The following is a 16,391-nucleotide window of genomic DNA, read 5'->3' on the forward strand; positions in this document are numbered from 1 at the left end:
CTGTTTTCTAGTTGCAGTTCCGCTTATGAGACAGCAGATGGCGCTGCAGCCATTAAGTTATTTACAATCGGAAATCGAAGCAACACAGAGAAGAAGAAGTTTCGAGAACTAGAGGGGCAAAATGAGCGAATAACATTTTGAGCTTTTCCATTTTAATTAGTTGGACTGGATGCTTTCCAGATTCCAGTTGAACTCAACCAACAGAAATCAAACTATTCTTCATTTTGCCATGTTCCGTCGTCTGTGCGGAAACTGCGGCGAAGACTGACTGCGGAGGAAACTGCTAGCACATCTTCTCTGCTAGCCGGCAGAGCTAACCGATCTGTCGTCCGACCTGTCGGACGGAGTGGAGCCGCATCATGTCGGTGAACTTCGACGAGAAGAGCGGCGTCGTCCCCTGCAAGACCGACTGGGGCTCCTGGTACCAGACCATGGAGGAGGTGTTTATCGAGGTCCATGTGCCGAAGGGGACCACGGCCAAAGAGGTCAAGTGCCGCCTGGGGTCCAGAGACATCGAGCTGCAAGTGAAAGGACAGGAAATATTCAAGGTAGTAGAAAGATGTGTGATCTAAACTGAGCAGGTGGTGTTGACATTTTCTGCCTTAAGGTTTTTAGTAAAAAACTGTTATTACAATCAGGAAGAAGCCCGGCTCTCAACATGTCAGCTGACTGTAGGTGTTTTAGAATTATACCCTGAGAGTGGAAGTCCTTGTTTTGTTGTTGATTTGAGCAGCATCAGATATTATGTGATGGTAAATAGGAAAGAGTGAGAGTACTAATATTAACACTATTTAAGTTAGTTAGTTCCAGGATATAGTCCTGTACATGCTGACTCACTGTAGAAGCTTCCTGCATCATCACTCTATTGCTGTTGAGTGGTCCAACTGAGCATGGAGTCAAAACGGGCCACTTGTTAGGTTATTCAGAATAAATGAATTATAATTCAAAGACATCATTTGGAAACTGCAAGTTCAGATTTTAATCTTTGACCAATATAACAATGTTTTCAATAAACCACTTTTTAATTCGCCCCTATGCCAGACCCTGGCCAAAAGTTTGAAACTGACCAAATATGATCTGAAAGTGAAAGTAAACTTTGACTTCATGAAAATTAAAATTCACATTTTATACACAAGAATTCCTGAATTCATTCCCTGGTTTGGAATCATACCTGTTCATTCCCTGAGTTGATGAATTGAAAGCTGAATGTGAAAATGATCTGTTAGGCAGACTTAAAATCAGTTTCTTCTCCATTCTTTGCAAAAACCAAGCAGTTATAAGTCTTTTTTTCATATTCCACCTGGAACAGATTAGTATGCAAGGAAAGAGTAAAGGAGGCAATGGTCAAAGTTTGACTTAAGTTAAACCCAACTCATAGTGATCCCTTTACAATTAAAACAATTTAACTTTAAATTACTTTATATCAAGCTTGACTAAGAGCACATACATTAACCTCACAATCTCTTTTTCCTGCCCTCCCAGGGAAAGTTGTTTGACATAACCGTGTCTGATGAGGCAACATGGACACTTGGTGAGTTGCATGCCTTTAAGAACTGAACTCTGACATCAATTGAGAAAAGCTACACGTTTATCTCTTTTCATGTTTTGTCTGTTTTCCATCTTCAGAGGACAGGTGTCTCATCCGCATCATTCTGATGAAGACCAACAGACAGGCGGGGAACTGCTGGTCCTCTCTGCTGGAGGGGGAGTTCTGTGCAAACGCCCTGGTTCAGGACCAGATGCAGAGGAAGCTCACACTGGAGAGGTTCCAGCGGGAGGTTAGTTTGATGTCCTGCTACTTGAAGGGTCATGGTGTTTGGTGCAAAGTCTCATTTTGAGTTCTAGTATATGGTGTATTAATGCTTTCTAAAGCCATTGTTTACAGTGTATATGGAATGAGACAGGAGGGGTAACACATTTAATATTCAATGAAAATACAAAAATTATTTCACTGATGTCATCTGTGTATCCAGAGGAACAAAGTATTTGTGTTTTTTTTTTTTTTATCCATTTGTACTTATGAAAATTGTTAGTTTTTTTTAGCAGGGTTTAAGAAAAATGGGCTATGAATTCTCAGAGTCAATTGCATATTCAGCCTAAATTTGTCAAATTAATGATGGTGTATGCTGGTGCTGAATGGAAACAGGCTTCCTGGTAATTTAATATTTATCCTCCGGTTTGACAGAATCCCGGATTCGACTTCAGCGGTGCAGAGATCTCTGGGAATTTTGCTGGCGGTGGTCCTGATTTTTCCAGTTTACAGAAGTGACCCTCACTATGATGTCAAAAACATTTCACACTTAACACTACAGGACATCTATGACAGTTGATCCATCAGACTGTCTGCTACAGGAAGCTGGAATTTTTGCTTTTAGAAGAACTCACATCAAGCTGTCAACAGGACAATTGTTTGCAAAATAAGGTTTTCCTTCATTTCTTCTGCCTCTTTCATAACAGAATATTTTTTTGTGTGTATGGGTTAAGACAGCTGATTGATATGTTGGATCTGTTTGTAAAAAGCCTTTGAGAATGATAAACTTTCAATGAAGAAACAAAAAAGTAATAGCTTTTCAATAAAGTTTTATTGAAAGGTACAAGCGCATTGGTTAACCAGATGTTGTATTCAATAAGCAATTTTTAATTTGAGAACACATTTCATTTCTCACTAAAAGAAACTTACACTAAACAGGGAAACTGGCAAAGAAAAGTCAATACGAATTCAAATCCACATTTCCACTGCAACAACCAATTTTTTAGTGTTCTCTGTATAATTGACAACTGAAATCATCAATACACTTGTGTCTGGGTCAACAAATTAAGAATCTGTGAAAACAACTAATCTGAAACCTCTGCTGACATTACGGCTCAAATAGTACTTTTAGCCGTTTGTGACAGGATTGTCACTAGCCTCTATTCACTGGAGAAAACCAGAGTTCCCTTCGCTGTGAACATAAAAAACAAAAAATCACCTTGGGTAGGAGTGTGCATTCAGGACAGTTTAGCAACCTAGGGTGAGAGTTAAGGATTTTGGGCCCGATTTCTTGGTTCCATTTTTGTTGTTCACAAAATCCTTCTCCCTCCTCTTCCACATGGTGGACTGAGGACCTAGGTGGTTCTATACTTAATTGCTTAAAACCAGCAACCCGTTCCAGGACAGGCCAAACATCTTGGTACGGATTAAAACAAGAACATACTGTACAGGTGTGCAAGAAAACTCAAATCAGGGAAGTAAAACTTCAGACTATGTCCTGCATTAGGAAAACCTTTGGCAGGGCATCACTCTACGTTCTACGGGAGGATGAATATTGTGCATTTCATATCTGCATGATTACAAACTTGAGGAAAACTTTTCCTTAAAGAAATCCATCATCAGCGATGGAGACCTGTAAGGAAAATAATAGCTAGTACATGGGTGACCTTACAACACGACACCACAAAGTTTCATTCAATCTGAGAGAGACAATTTGTTGTATATTTTCTCCCCATGTAAGGTCACCCATCTGTACCCCCAGGTTTTAATAAGCTGATTCGGGTATTGTGGGAAGATGAGCGATCTTGTAGTAGCTATGCTTCAGCTGACGGGCGGTTCTACCCGAGATGGTCCAGCGAAGTCTCTGGGTGTTCGGTTTGGAGCACTTAGTGGTGGCGTATTCAGCCAGACATTTCCCAACAAACTCCCGCACACAAACCAGGTCCCCATCTCTGATCTGCACAGAAGAAAAAAACACAAAAAACCTCAGTTGTGGCAGCACATCCGAGCTCTATCGCTATTACTTCTAAGTTGTTCTGTGCAGCACATAGAGGCATGTTTATGAAAATAGTTGGTGCTTACCTTCAGCTGCTGCTGCAGCCCTTTCAGGGCCTCTGATATTTTGTCAGCGTGCTCAGGGTCGTGTTGTTCCTGGGCCTCATAACACAGCACAGCCATAGCAAGCAGAGATGGCTGCAGATAAAGAGAAGACATTCTTAAAAACCAAAAACTGTCAACGCAGGCACCAGGTTTGTCTGAGGGGAAACCAGCCCAGAAAACATGACACCATCTGACAACAGTTTGAGATGACCTACTTTATACTTGAGCTGTTTTGTTAAAAGTTTCAAATTGTTAAAAAAGTGAAGCTGCTGGATACAGCTAATTTCTTGAACATAAATAAAATATTAGACTGCAAACAGGCCATCTTAAAATGATGAGACCGGTTATTTTAGCCTACCTTTATTTTAGAGAAGACGAATGAGCAGTGACAAGCTTTCAGCTGAGCTTCCAGTCTGTCAAGACTCAGGATCTGCTTGCTGGAAAAGGGAAAATTCTGTTAGTGTCAAAACTCCAACTTATATCTAAAATGATATGAGGCAGAGGCTACTTGATTAGATATGTCTGCTTCAGCGAAATAAAAATGACAATAAGACTGTCAATTAAATTAAGTACACATCTGAATAATCTTCATGATTAAAAGTAGGACTGTGCCTGTTAGCCTTAGAATATTTCTGGCCAGTGTTCACTTCATAGCCAAATATGAGAAGACACATTTTAGTAGTGTAAACATAATCTGGTTGAGTCACGGTTCAGCCCTGCAGGTTGATGTGACCATCCGTCCTTACCTCTCAGCGTCGAGCTGCTCCTGGATGTGGCTGTGAAAGAGGCGGAGGAAGCGGAGCGCTGTGGGGGCCTTCACCTTCCAGTAGAGCTTCTCCATGATGATCTTCTCCATCCTAATCATGTCAGGCACTGTGAAGCGATTCTGACTGATGCGGATCAGTTCATTGGCCAGAGGCACGTTCTTTTCCTCTTCAGAGGACTTCACAGCAATATAGAAGCAGCACAGGCCCACACAGGACAGGTGTTTCGGCTGAATCTGTAGAGCATAGAAGACAAAATAAGATTAGAACGTTTTTTAAAACAATTATAGTCTAAGCAACAAGATAAAAAATAATCCTTGCTGTGTACAAACCTTCATTACTGACAGGAATCGATCCAGTATGCTGATGGCCAGTGAGAAGCTGTCTGAGCTGAAACCAAAGAACCTGGTCAGAGAGAGCAGGTCCTTCACCTCCAGCTCCCGGAGTCTGGCGGTCATCCTGAGGCCGTTGTCCTGGGCGCATTCAATGAACCTCAAGCCGCTCAGCTTAGGTTGGTATCGGCCCTCTAGATCGGTTAGAGCCTTCAGCTGAACGGCAAAGGGTGGGGTTCCAGGTCCTGTTACTGTGTCAATCATCTGTGCAGAAAAGAAAGTAGAGCTGAATAATGCCGACTAAATCAAACTTAATCTAGTGACATCTCGCTATTATACGTATGGATCAGGGAAGAACCCATCCAGGATTTTTTAAACTTTAGATTATTATTATTCTTTTTTTAAATCAGCCATGTTTAGGGGACTGATTTATGAGTATGTACAATTTGGTGCAGATCAAAATAGCAACCCATATCTAGTCAATTTAAATGTGGTTTCATAATGGGACTGTTGAGCCTTGGCAGAGGTAAGCACTCTCTTCTGGTAATTTCTACTATATTTTATCAGACTAGTAAAGTGACAATGCTGATTCTGCGACTATAAAAATGTATGTAATATATAGCAATCGAAGATATGAATATAGCTACATATAATTAAGATTAAACTTTAAGTTGAATATTCACTTAAAAACCCTATGAGGAGTTTAATAAGACACTGTATCGGGTCATATAATACAAAATTCCTGTACCACAGGGGATTAAATTATAGATTTGTGATCCAAGACCAGACATGTTCTTTCAAGATCACTAAATCCGAGTAAATATCTAAATTTTAATATAAATGTTTCAATAAGTCTTCTACCAATATCGTTTATAGTTCAGACCAATGAGGGGAAATATTCGGATTAAATACAGTGGTGTTACATTATCCAATTGTGTTTTAATTAGAAATGGTTTGGAATATAAAATCCATGTAGGTTGTGCTTAATGTGAATTTAATACGAATAGATGTGATGGCGCAGGAGTGGCTGAGACATGCACTGCTTTCAAATACGTATGGTATTCTGATCAAGGCTTTTTAACAGCAGCTGCCATTGAACTGGACGAAACAGGCTGTGGAAACACACACAACAGAGGCAACAAATATATGTACTATCTGTTATAGTGTGTGAATATATTCAGGTCAGGGTATACAGTCAAATGGAATGTCTAGTTTGAGCAGCGTTATGACACCGGCTCACCGCGTCAGGCTTCAGGTCGTGAGAGGAACAGGGAAACCGGAGTCATGTCTGGACATGTCCCTGCCGCACACACGAATGGAGAGCTAACGCTTGACAACAGACCCCAGGGAGTTTACACCGGTTAAACTGTGAAACCCTGACTGGAACTCGAACCCACGACACTGTAGCGACGGTGTCCGTTTACCGTTACACTCAAGGACGGCGGAGGAAAAAGGTCAAACTAATTTTAACGTTAGCTACAGCTGCTAGCGCTGGCTATCAGCTTCCACTGTTCAGAGAGTGAAGCTAGTTTGCTTCATGCTGCTAACACACACACACACACACACACAACAGGATGACGTGAGGTCACAGACCGGCCTGATGTCCTTATAAGTTTAACATGTTGTTGGTTAACGGGAGAAAGAAGAAAGATTAGATAACCTACCTTGTCTCGAGTTACGCTGCCTTAGATATTATGGAAAATCAACGGTGGTGGAAAAAAAGTCTCCACGCGTTTCAAACAAGCGAGTAAAAATAAGTTTAAAACACACAAAAATGTAGGTATGAACTTCGATTAAAGAAAGTTTTAAGCGGAGGATTGTTTCTGCCTCTGCACACCCCCCTACCCTTGGCGTGAAGCTACGGGGAAAAGGGCACTTCACGTAGTAACGTTGCCCTAAAACCATGCCCATGTCCGGACATGGTGAGCAGTCATTGGTCACACCACCAATGACGCTCATGCTGCAGAATGACAATTGGCTAAAGTCACAGGCATTCTTGATTAAAGCCCGCCCTTCACAAACAGGAGGACCAATCACTGTTAGGGAGGCGGGACTATTTTTTTTATGGTTAATCATGAAATAAAATGATAAATTAATGAAGCGAGGTTATTTGTCCTTCCATAAAGTAACAATAAAGATATGATTTAAACACTATTGTGCGTCTTACTCTAGCATTCGATAAAATAAAGACTATGAGAAGATACACTTTACAACATATCAGAAAAAAAAGCAAATATGTTATTTTTATGTAAAACTTAAGGATTTCTTAAAAATGAAATTCAACGACTGTATGTATTCAGCAAGCATTAACAGGCAAAGCTGCCTCTTCTTTTTAAAGGGATATCCCCTGGCAGGTTTCTGGAACAATCTGGAAAGTGCTGAGACCACGGGTTACAACAACATGTTTTCTTCTCTGTCTGTGGGAGCGGTTAAAGAGAGAACAACACACCTTTTCAATAAAGTAACTCTTTATTAACCAAGGATATACAAATCTTGTAGGCCAACTCACATCCACCATACAGATTTACTGACACAGGTTTAATCCTGAATTTGTCTACATCTAGGCTTATTTAATGTAACAGCATTACATACAAGTCTGAAACTAAGAAATACTCCCAGCTACCTCTTTCAGACACAAACTAAGGGTTTGACATGTAAACATGATAATGTACCTTTTATAATAAGTAAATATATTTGTACTATGATTGATTTAAAGTGCATGTAAATTATAATATAATGCTCAATCTGTACAACCTTTAACAGCAATTCTACGTCACTTATAGTATACTTTATACTTCACAGTGTAAACTGTCATCAGTCAAAAACTACAAGCAAAACATGGCAGATTAGAGAAGGTAGACATTTAGTACAAAAACAGAAATTTTGGCTATGACGACGTTTTAATCATCGTGGGAATGAAGGTTAAGAGCCATGCGGAGACCATGCTACAGAGCACTGCTTAAAGGTTTCAAGGAGAGTTAAGTAGACAGGGAAGACTGCAGACTGACTCACCTCCAGGGATGTTAAGTGCATTTCTATAAAACTTGTTATTTCACATTGTGAAAATAATACACTTCATTGTTATTAGTCTGTGATCATTTTGCTGTGGTAGAAAATCTTCTAATTCAAATTCCTTCCTGAGGTTAAGGAGCAGGCAGATGGAAGACTAAAGAAGCTATGGAAAGGAAAGAAAAAACATTTTAATGAACAAGCAAGTCTATAGATTAATTAAAAGCACAATATCTTTACAACTGAGATTTAGTGCAAATGATAAAGTTAATAGTTAATTCAGCATTTTGTTATTGATCCTGTTAATACCACCCAGTGAAGTCAAAAACTGAAGCTAGAATGAAACAACTCGGACAGAAACACTGTTAATAAACCAAAAGGATCAGAAACCTTGTTTGGGAGATGACAGCAGGTACAATATGAATCATACTAATGACTGATGTGATGGGAAGTGAGGACTGAAAGAACTAAAGGGGTTCTGGTTCTGCTGACAAAGAGATAAACTGATCCTCTATTTGTGTTTTCAATCATACATTTTTATTTTAATATAGGCAAAATATTGGCTTTCACTCTACAAAAATTCTATTATTTTCTCAGTTTTATAACAATGATTCAATTATCTTATTTAATAATCTAACTACAGAATTATTTGACTACATACAATTAAAAAGATCAACCATCAGTATTTTTATATCAACTATTGAACATTATATTTTACCAAAAAGAGATTCTGACTCAGTCTCCTGAATCTATGAAGTGCTTTCAGTGTCTCTGAGAAACATAGACTTCAAAACATGGAGACATTCATGGACAGCAAATGAAAAAACACACGCTTCATCTTATGAAAACAGTCCTCAGATGTGTTATCATGTGTCCCGCAGAGTCAGCACCAGGAACAAATTAAACACACTGAGCAAAGCTACCTTTTTGATCTAAAAGTACACAGCGGCTTAGAGCCACCCCATTATTTAGGCTCACATACGTGCATCGTCACTGTGTCATTGAGTCCACACATACAGTGTCAGTAAGTTATAACAGTCTGTTTTTCCCATGCTGACGGTGGACACATTCCTGGATGTTTGATCCATAATTCAACTGAAAGGGGAAAAGAAATAAAACATATGGAGTAAAGAAAAAAAATTGCAGGATTTGAAGTATGGTAGAAATCAATATAAAAAATGAAAGACGGGAATATAACAGAGTTGTATCTTTTTTAAGCATCCAATTTCTGTCAAAAATGTCATCTGGAGAGGTTGAGAGGTCCAACTATCTATTTCTGTTGTATTTAGTGTGAGGGGCAACTCCGACCTTCACAGAGATTTTAGCTTCCGGTTTAAGTTGCATTTTGGAAATCGCAACACATCTTTGTTTAATTAAAACAAACACATTTAATCCAGTTCATAATCATTAAGTGTGGACAAAAGATGTGAAACACAAAAAATCCTTGTAAACTGAGCAAAGACTTACGCAAATGTGTTCCCCAGTACTTTCAACTACTAAACATAACTGTTTTCAGCTCCATATTAAAAACATGTTAGAGAGAAATTTCAATGTATTCTTCTAACACTAATTAATTGTTTAAAAGACCTTATATCTAAATATCCATAGACATTCAGAATGAAATAAGGCAGAAGTGGGACTAACGTTTTTGACACTTGCATTATCCAATACATATCTATTCTCTACAGTAACAATTAACTTCTGGGTCTAAAACTAGCTTGTATATTGTAGCCAAAGAATCACTGGCTACAGAATTTGAGAAGTAGAAATGGATACAGAGTTGAAATTACATCTTGAGCTCAGTGTCCCATTACACTGGCTATTCATATGTTCATTTCCTCTGAAAAGACTCTTAAAGCAAGTGAAAACTCAACCAGGCTTCTGTGTTTGTACATATGTGGGTCTATATAACTAAATAGAACCTGATATTTAATGTCTACACCTGCAGAAATGACTATGATTCTTTGATTACGATGTTAAGCGTAAACAGAAGTGCCCCTGCCTGATCTGCCAGGTCAGCCTGCAGAGAAGCAAGCATCAGGCAGTGCCATGCACGCTGTGAGCCTTCTTACTGTGTCTGGGCACACAGTGTCAGTCTGAATCTGTGCCTGTATCAGTTTCTGAGCCAACATGGCTCCTGAGAAGATAACAATATCTCATTGATAACAATGTACACCTCCCTCTCCGTCCAGACTGACTTATAGAATATATGAATATAATGTTTGTGTGACAAATAACAGGTTATCCTTGACCTGCTTGAGAGATCATTGTGATTAACTATTTTTGAAGTTTTATTTGCTTTTTAATCCATAAAGAAACCAGTTGAGCAGCAATGCAAATCAAACACATACAGAAAATCTAACTTACTTCTTCTTGTCCTTGTCCTTCTTGAACGGCTGTTGTGAGCAGCCCTGCAGGGCCTGTCCCATCAGCGTCTCAGCTGCAACCTTTCTTCTGTTGAAGGCGTTCATCTCTTCCTCCAGTTCCCGTCTTTTCTCTTCCAGATTCTTCTTTTCATCCTGGTGCATCCGCTTGAGCTGCTCGAACCTCTCATGAAGCTAGAGATGATGACGATAATCATGGGACAGGGCACAATGTGAGGCAAACCAGTGGTGGTGTGTTTTCATGAATGTTATTTCATGATGTCAGTCCTCACCTCTTTTTCCTTTTCTTTCAGCTCTGCTTCTGTCTCCTTCACTTTGCTGACAAACATCTGCCTCATTTCCTCCTCTTTGCGCTGCAGCTCCACAATGAACTCCTTCCGCTTGGCTTCGTATGTATCCTGAAGGCTGATGATCGAAAGGATGGAAATGTTCAATTCATTCTGAAACCATTTATGAACAGGACTAGTAAATAGTAGTAGATTAGATGGCTGTAACACCAGGAGAGCTGCGAGTGCTCTGGCTGTTTCTAGCATCATCCACTGTCTCAAAATTGAATGCGTTTAACAAAGGCTGTTATTTTTATCCTGTCTCTGATGTTTGGGGTCAATGTTGTCTCCTCCGCTCCAATGAGTAATTAAAATATTATCATGATTATTGTTGATGATAAATAAGATATAAATCTTAAGTTTGTGTTTCAGTACTTTTTGAACATTTCACATGATAATACACGATAATACTGATCATTTGAGTCTATTGTGATACCAAATTTCCCCACCATTTCGTCTCTATTTCCAACATAAAATAAAGTTAAATTTTTCGTCTTAATTTTTCTGTGGACCCAGAACACAGATATGGTCAATCAGGACATGAATGTGATACAGTGACCTAAGTTACCCTACAGGGATCTAATCTGATTAATTCATTTACATCTCACTGAGTTACATAAACATGGATTTCAATGTGCTGTTCAAAAATATTAATTTATCAGCGGTTGTGGCCTTTCCACTGAGGTAAATTGCCCAAATGCATTTCAACAGCATTATGCCTAAATTCACCTGAAGGACTGGCTGTCAGGGCCGGTGTCCTTGAAGCCCATCTCTTCCAGCTTGCAGCGACGGTAGAGTTCATAGTGCCGAGCGTGCGTTTGATCACGGAGATCCTCCATGTTCACACGCAGCAGCATCTCCCTCAGCTTCACAAAGTCACAGTGGTTCTCATTCTCCACTGGAAAAGAAAAGAAAAAGGCTTGGTTATTTAACCTTTTTGCTTTTACTGAAAATCCTAATTGTCAACTCTGAGTTTACTGCGCTTGCAACAAAGAGAATCAGGATAATTATATATAATGATATAATTATATTAAATCTTATCTGGAAAACTAATAATAGTTCAGCAGCAGGCGTCGGACTAATTAGCTCTACTGTCTGAGAGAATTTAATGATGCTTGTCAAATCAAATCAGCGGACTCACCCTGTACTATTCCCCAGGGGTACAGTCTCGCTTTCACCATCTTATTTCCTACTTTAACGTCTTCTACACTTCCAACCATAGCAAAGGGAAGATGTGTCTGAAACATAAAGATATAATACAGTGTGGTTAAAATTATAGATCTATTTTCATATGCAAGATAAAAAATGTATATTACAACCTGTATGGATTCAAAGTTTGGCTTTTATTGTGCCTCGAACTCTCCAACTTTGCTGTAACAATCATCACATGATATTCATGATAAACTGCATGATACAATATAACCCGTGCCAAGGAGTTATGTTTTCGTCTGCGCCCGTTTGTTAGTTTGCAGGGTTTTCAAAAACTACTTAATGAGTTCCATAACATTTTGTGGAGGGGCCAGCTGAGTGCCATTCTAGTTCTACTAGAATTACCATCACTTTATTATCATATTTCTCTATGTAGAATGCTCCAAAAACACTGATCCAGATATGTGGGCAGTGATTCAGAAGCAGAGTGGTCCCTCGGCCAAGGCCCAGCAGTCCACTTGTGAAATCACATTCAAATTCACTAGATCCAGATTTTTAATTTGATCTGCACCACATTGAAGGCATTCTCAGATTTTTCTCACCAAGATCCAATAATAATTCTCTGAGAAATCCCCCCTGCACGGATCTGCAACCAATTTTAATGGATTCCTTCTTGACCCATACCGCACCCTTTCTCCCACCTTTAAGTTGTAATTCGTGCACTAGCTTTTGCTTAATCCTTCTAAATAATAAACAAACGCAGATGAAAACATAATCTCTATGGCGGCGGTAAAGATAGGTACAGGCTTAAAGAGAGAACAGTGGTCGGGGGAAGTGAGAATAAACATTAACTTGTAATGTAAAGTTTTCTTATGTGACCCACAGCCAAAAACAGAAAAATCCTACTGTCATAACAACAATCATGTACAACACACATATATATATATATATTTAACATATACTATAGTTTTATTTTCTAGGACTTACATTCATGGAGGAGTTGATCTCCGCGACGGCCTCATCCTCTGTGGGGAACTGATAAATCTGAACTCCGTTGCTGACCAGCTCGCTCATTATCTTGATCTTTAATTTATCCAGTTCACTTCTGGAAACCGTGTCTGCCTTTGCAATGACGGGGATGATGTTCACCTGCATGGAGAAAACATAATATTATAGTAACAGACAAGAAAATGAGTCAAATGAGCTCTTGAAACACAAAGTGCAGGACTCTGTGCGTGGTTACCTTGCTGTCCAGTTTCTTCATTGTGACGAGATCCAGAGACTTCAGGGAGTGGCCATTGGGAGCGATGAAGTACAGGCAGATGTGGATTCTTGTGTCGTGGTAGTTGCAGAGGGAACGCTTTATCTTCAGCTCTTCCTCAAGATACCTTTCAAACTGGGTGTCAATGTACTCAAGAATCGGTTTATAGCTGCAAAAAAATGTAATAAATAAGCATTGTTATTTTATCCTTACTTTTATGAACATTAAACTTTGAATTGGGTTTTGTGTCAAAAAGACATGTAGCATCCTGGTTACAAATTCAAAAGCCTTTTATGCTGCTGTTGGAGCACTCAAATGTCTATTGAGATTGAATTCGTTCCACCAGTCATTCCCTTATTCCTTTTCTTCGCCTCCAAATTCACATGCCAACAGCCGGGCAGATCTATCTCTCAATGCCATATTGTGTAAGTGTGTTGGCTGAACTTCCAGAACAAGAGGGAGAAATGATTAATAGCTGAAGCTGAGAAAAAATCCTCATAATTATCAGAGCGGACCCCCTGACAAATTGATAAACAAACATCCAGATGAATAAGTACCTTTCCGCTTTGTTGATCTGGTCTCCAAACCCGACGGTGTGCACGATGGTCAGCTTGAGGTTGACATTGCTCTCCTGCAGATCGTAGGTCTGTGGGCGTAGGTGCACATCGCTCTCATAGTGGCTGGCTTCCTCGTTTTCGAATGTCGTATTGAAAAGAGTGTTCATCAGCGTTGACTTGCCTATCCCTGTCTCGCCTAGGGAGAAGATAATAATGACACGCCAAGATACAGAGAAGAACGTGCAATGCGTTTGTGCAGCAGTCACAATGAATGCATGTCATGTCCAGAGCAACAACTCTGAATCATGAAAGTCCCCCCCCCGACTCTTCAACGTACCTACACAGAGGATGTTGAAGCTAAACCCCTGAGCGACTGATTTGCTGACCAGCTGATCTGGAAGACGGTCAAATCCCACATGGCCTCTGAGCTCAAGATTTCGCTTTTCTTCACTCTGAGGTATTTGGAAACAGGCAGGACAAAGAATACATTATCCTCAATATTTCATTATTTAAGCCTCAAACCAGAAGTATCTCAGGAAACAATGACAAGGCAAAGCAATAAAATGGTTAGGTTAATAAAATCCTTCTGCTGGAACTCGTACCCACATTATACTATCAGGCCTAAAAGCATTCTTTTCAAATGAAGTCACGTCTTCGTGGTTCACACACTGAATTGTCCGTCCTGTTAAACATTTCAGTCCGAATATCACAAACCAATTTGTCATGTAAGGATTCTCAAAAAGCGCAAGAACTAAAATCCTAACAATCAACTGGATTATCTATGTCTAGTAAACTAAATATACAGGCTTCACTTGTAGCCTGTATATTTACTTTATGTACTACTTGACCTTAGTACATACACAGAAATGTTACTTTTTTAAACGCTATATTATAGAGTATATCAATACAGTGTAGTCGAGCATGGAATAGATGTGACAGATGTCTGGAGGGGAACTTAAATATAATGTTGACACTAAAGAATTTGATCTATATTTAACGCTCATTAGATCTAATGTGTTTGGCCCTGGTTGTACAGGCCTGGGGGGTGGGGGTTCATCCCTCACATACCAAAAACACCCTGGGATGCTGGCATCTTGCAAAAGGCTCAACATGAGGACTAGGATGCGTTCAGCACAACACACACACACACACACACACACACACACACACACACACACACACACACACACACACACACACACACACACACACACACACACACACACACACACACACACACACACACACACACACACACACACACACACACACACACACACACACACACACACACACACACACACACACACACACAAACACCCACAGAGAGCTCTTTATGTGATGTTGTTTCTCAGGGTGGGAGGATATCCAAGCTGCTGGCTGGTACTCTCATCACCCCCCTTAACCTACTTCAGCAAACTCTCCCATCATTTGCAGCTCAGCCTGTAAACACAAGGCCACCACACACGTCAGATATGATAACGCTCCTAATGAACACGTTGGCACGAATTGCATGTCTGGCTGACGCATGGTGAGATAGTCGCTGAGCAATGCACACTGCCGAGTCTCGAGGAGCTGGACTAGCCCTGGCCTGACTGCTACTTATGTTTATCCTCTTAACTCGCTCTCTTGCTGCCTGCTGTCCCTGCTCCCGTTCACGCGAGTGGCCCTTTGGTTCCGTCCTGTGCAGCGTTCAGCACACACACCTGTCACACGCTGACAGCGACGTGCTGAGGCTCGGGCTTTGTGCTGCCTCACGCTGCACAGCAACACTTCCATCAAAATGGTCGCACGACGCATCGCTCGTGCAGAATCCTCCTCAGCCTTCATCACATTCATTAGACAGAACGAGCCTCCTCCTCCTCCTCCTCCTCGCCACCACCACCGCAGTGATCCCGCTGCATCCTCCGACACATCTCTCCTCATCACCACCTTAAGCTAGACTCTATTCATACGCCTGCATCCTCCATGCCAGCGGGGTTTGACAGCCGCCTCGACACCATCAACACCGAATCGTGACTCATCGCACTTACCACGAAAGCATCCATCTCACTGGCCGCCATCGTCACAAGTGGCTGTGTGCAGGGAGGATTTCTTCAACCAGAACTGCTCTCCACATCACGCACTCCTCTCAATATGGCCACTCGGAGGCAACACCCCCTCGGTGCTAGGGGGCGATGTTGCAACGTCTCCAAACAGACTCCTCACTGTGTGTGTGTGTTTGTGTTTTTGTTTGTTTTTGTCCGAACTCGGTGTAAGATTTGATTAACTCACTAAATATTCAGATAACCTGCTCTGGTAGACACGCCCAAGTGATGCCATGGAAACGCACAGCTATCACGGAAACAATAGGATAATAATAATATATAACACTTAAGTTGCAAAGTGCTTAACAAATAAAAGACAGTTCGTATTAAAAAAAAATCAAAACCAAGTCATTAAACAATTAATAAAAGGATAATACAAAAGCATTTATGCAAGTCCACCCATTACCATAACAAAAACTAATAGCATTAGGTAAAACGAAGGAACGCAATATAAAAGTATGTTTTAAAGAAAGCTACTGTCCTGCTGTATTTCATGGGTGTTCCAGAGCCTATGAACTTTTGTTTACAAAGTTCTGTCCCCCTTGGTCTTTAGCTGAGAGTCTGGAACACGCCCCGGCAAGAGGATCTCTTATTAGTCCCAATGTGGGGAGTAGCAGTAAAGTTCCTAACTATTTCAATTCAAATACATTTCGTCTGTATATCTCCAAATCA

General features: G+C 40.4%; 3 protein-coding genes across 4 annotated transcripts; 1 reads left to right on the forward strand and 2 right to left on the reverse strand.

Moving 5' to 3' along the window:
* The first annotated feature begins 109 nt into the window (after positions 1–109).
* On the forward strand, positions 110–2,570 carry nudcd2 (NudC domain containing 2). Its single transcript, XM_062394563.1, has 4 exons — positions 110–548; positions 1,483–1,531; positions 1,627–1,778; positions 2,186–2,570. Exons 1-4 carry the CDS (start codon positions 360–362, stop codon positions 2,267–2,269), a joined length of 474 nt encoding a protein of 157 aa, XP_062250547.1. The 5' UTR covers positions 110–359; the 3' UTR covers positions 2,270–2,570.
* Positions 2,564–6,826, reverse strand: ccng1 (cyclin G1). Its single transcript, XM_062394562.1, has 6 exons — positions 6,611–6,826; positions 4,947–5,210; positions 4,597–4,850; positions 4,209–4,287; positions 3,833–3,943; positions 2,564–3,707 (listed from the first exon to the last, which is right to left on the reverse strand). The coding sequence occupies exons 2-6, from the start codon at positions 5,208–5,210 to the stop codon at positions 3,516–3,518; spliced, it is 900 nt and encodes a 299-aa protein (XP_062250546.1). The 5' UTR covers positions 6,611–6,826; the 3' UTR covers positions 2,564–3,515.
* A 570-nt stretch (positions 6,827–7,396) lies between these two features.
* LOC133959038 (septin-8-A-like) lies at positions 7,397–15,823 on the reverse strand. Of its 2 annotated transcripts, none has more exons than XM_062394114.1 (10): positions 15,666–15,822; positions 13,970–14,084; positions 13,633–13,828; positions 13,058–13,244; positions 12,802–12,963; positions 11,807–11,903; positions 11,395–11,563; positions 10,612–10,744; positions 10,323–10,513; positions 7,397–8,121 (listed from the first exon to the last, which is right to left on the reverse strand). In XM_062394114.1, the coding sequence occupies exons 1-10, from the start codon at positions 15,693–15,695 to the stop codon at positions 8,067–8,069; spliced, it is 1,335 nt and encodes a 444-aa protein (XP_062250098.1). In that variant the 5' UTR covers positions 15,696–15,822; the 3' UTR covers positions 7,397–8,066. The 2 variants fall into 2 exon arrangements, with proteins under 2 accessions (XP_062250098.1, XP_062250099.1); XM_062394115.1 differs by lacking the exon at positions 7,397–8,121 and adding an exon at positions 8,129–9,050 and having other exon boundaries at positions 15,666–15,823.
* Positions 15,824–16,391: the final 568 nt, after the last annotated feature.

The sequence above is a fragment of the Platichthys flesus genome, chromosome 8 (genome assembly GCF_949316205.1).
Source record: "Platichthys flesus chromosome 8, fPlaFle2.1, whole genome shotgun sequence".
NCBI lineage: Eukaryota > Metazoa > Chordata > Actinopteri > Pleuronectiformes > Pleuronectidae > Platichthys > Platichthys flesus.

Coding starts and splice junctions, on each gene's coding strand:
- ccng1 (XM_062394562.1), bottom strand. CDS start 5,210: ATGATTGACACAGTAACAGGACCTGGAACCCCACCCTTTGCCGTTCAG. Junction 3,944..4,208: donor TCGTCTTCTCTAAAATAAAG/GTAGGCTAAAAT, acceptor CTTTATCTGCAG/CCATCTCTGCTTGCTATGGC. Junction 3,708..3,832: donor GGCTGCAGCAGCAGCTGAAG/GTAAGCACCAAC, acceptor TCTTCTGTGCAG/ATCAGAGATGGGGACCTGGT.
- nudcd2 (XM_062394563.1), top strand. CDS start 360: ATGTCGGTGAACTTCGACGAGAAGAGCGGCGTCGTCCCCTGCAAGACC. Junction 549..1,482: donor AAGGACAGGAAATATTCAAG/GTAGTAGAAAGA, acceptor CTGCCCTCCCAG/GGAAAGTTGTTTGACATAAC. Junction 1,532..1,626: donor TGAGGCAACATGGACACTTG/GTGAGTTGCATG, acceptor TTCCATCTTCAG/AGGACAGGTGTCTCATCCGC.
- LOC133959038 (XM_062394114.1), bottom strand. CDS start 15,695: ATGGCGGCCAGTGAGATGGATGCTTTCGTG. Junction 14,085..15,665: donor GTGAGATGGATGCTTTCGTG/GTAAGTGCGATG, acceptor CAAATACCTCAG/AGTGAAGAAAAGCGAAATCT. Junction 11,564..11,806: donor CCCCTGGGGAATAGTACAGG/GTGAGTCCGCTG, acceptor TTTCTTTTCCAG/TGGAGAATGAGAACCACTGT.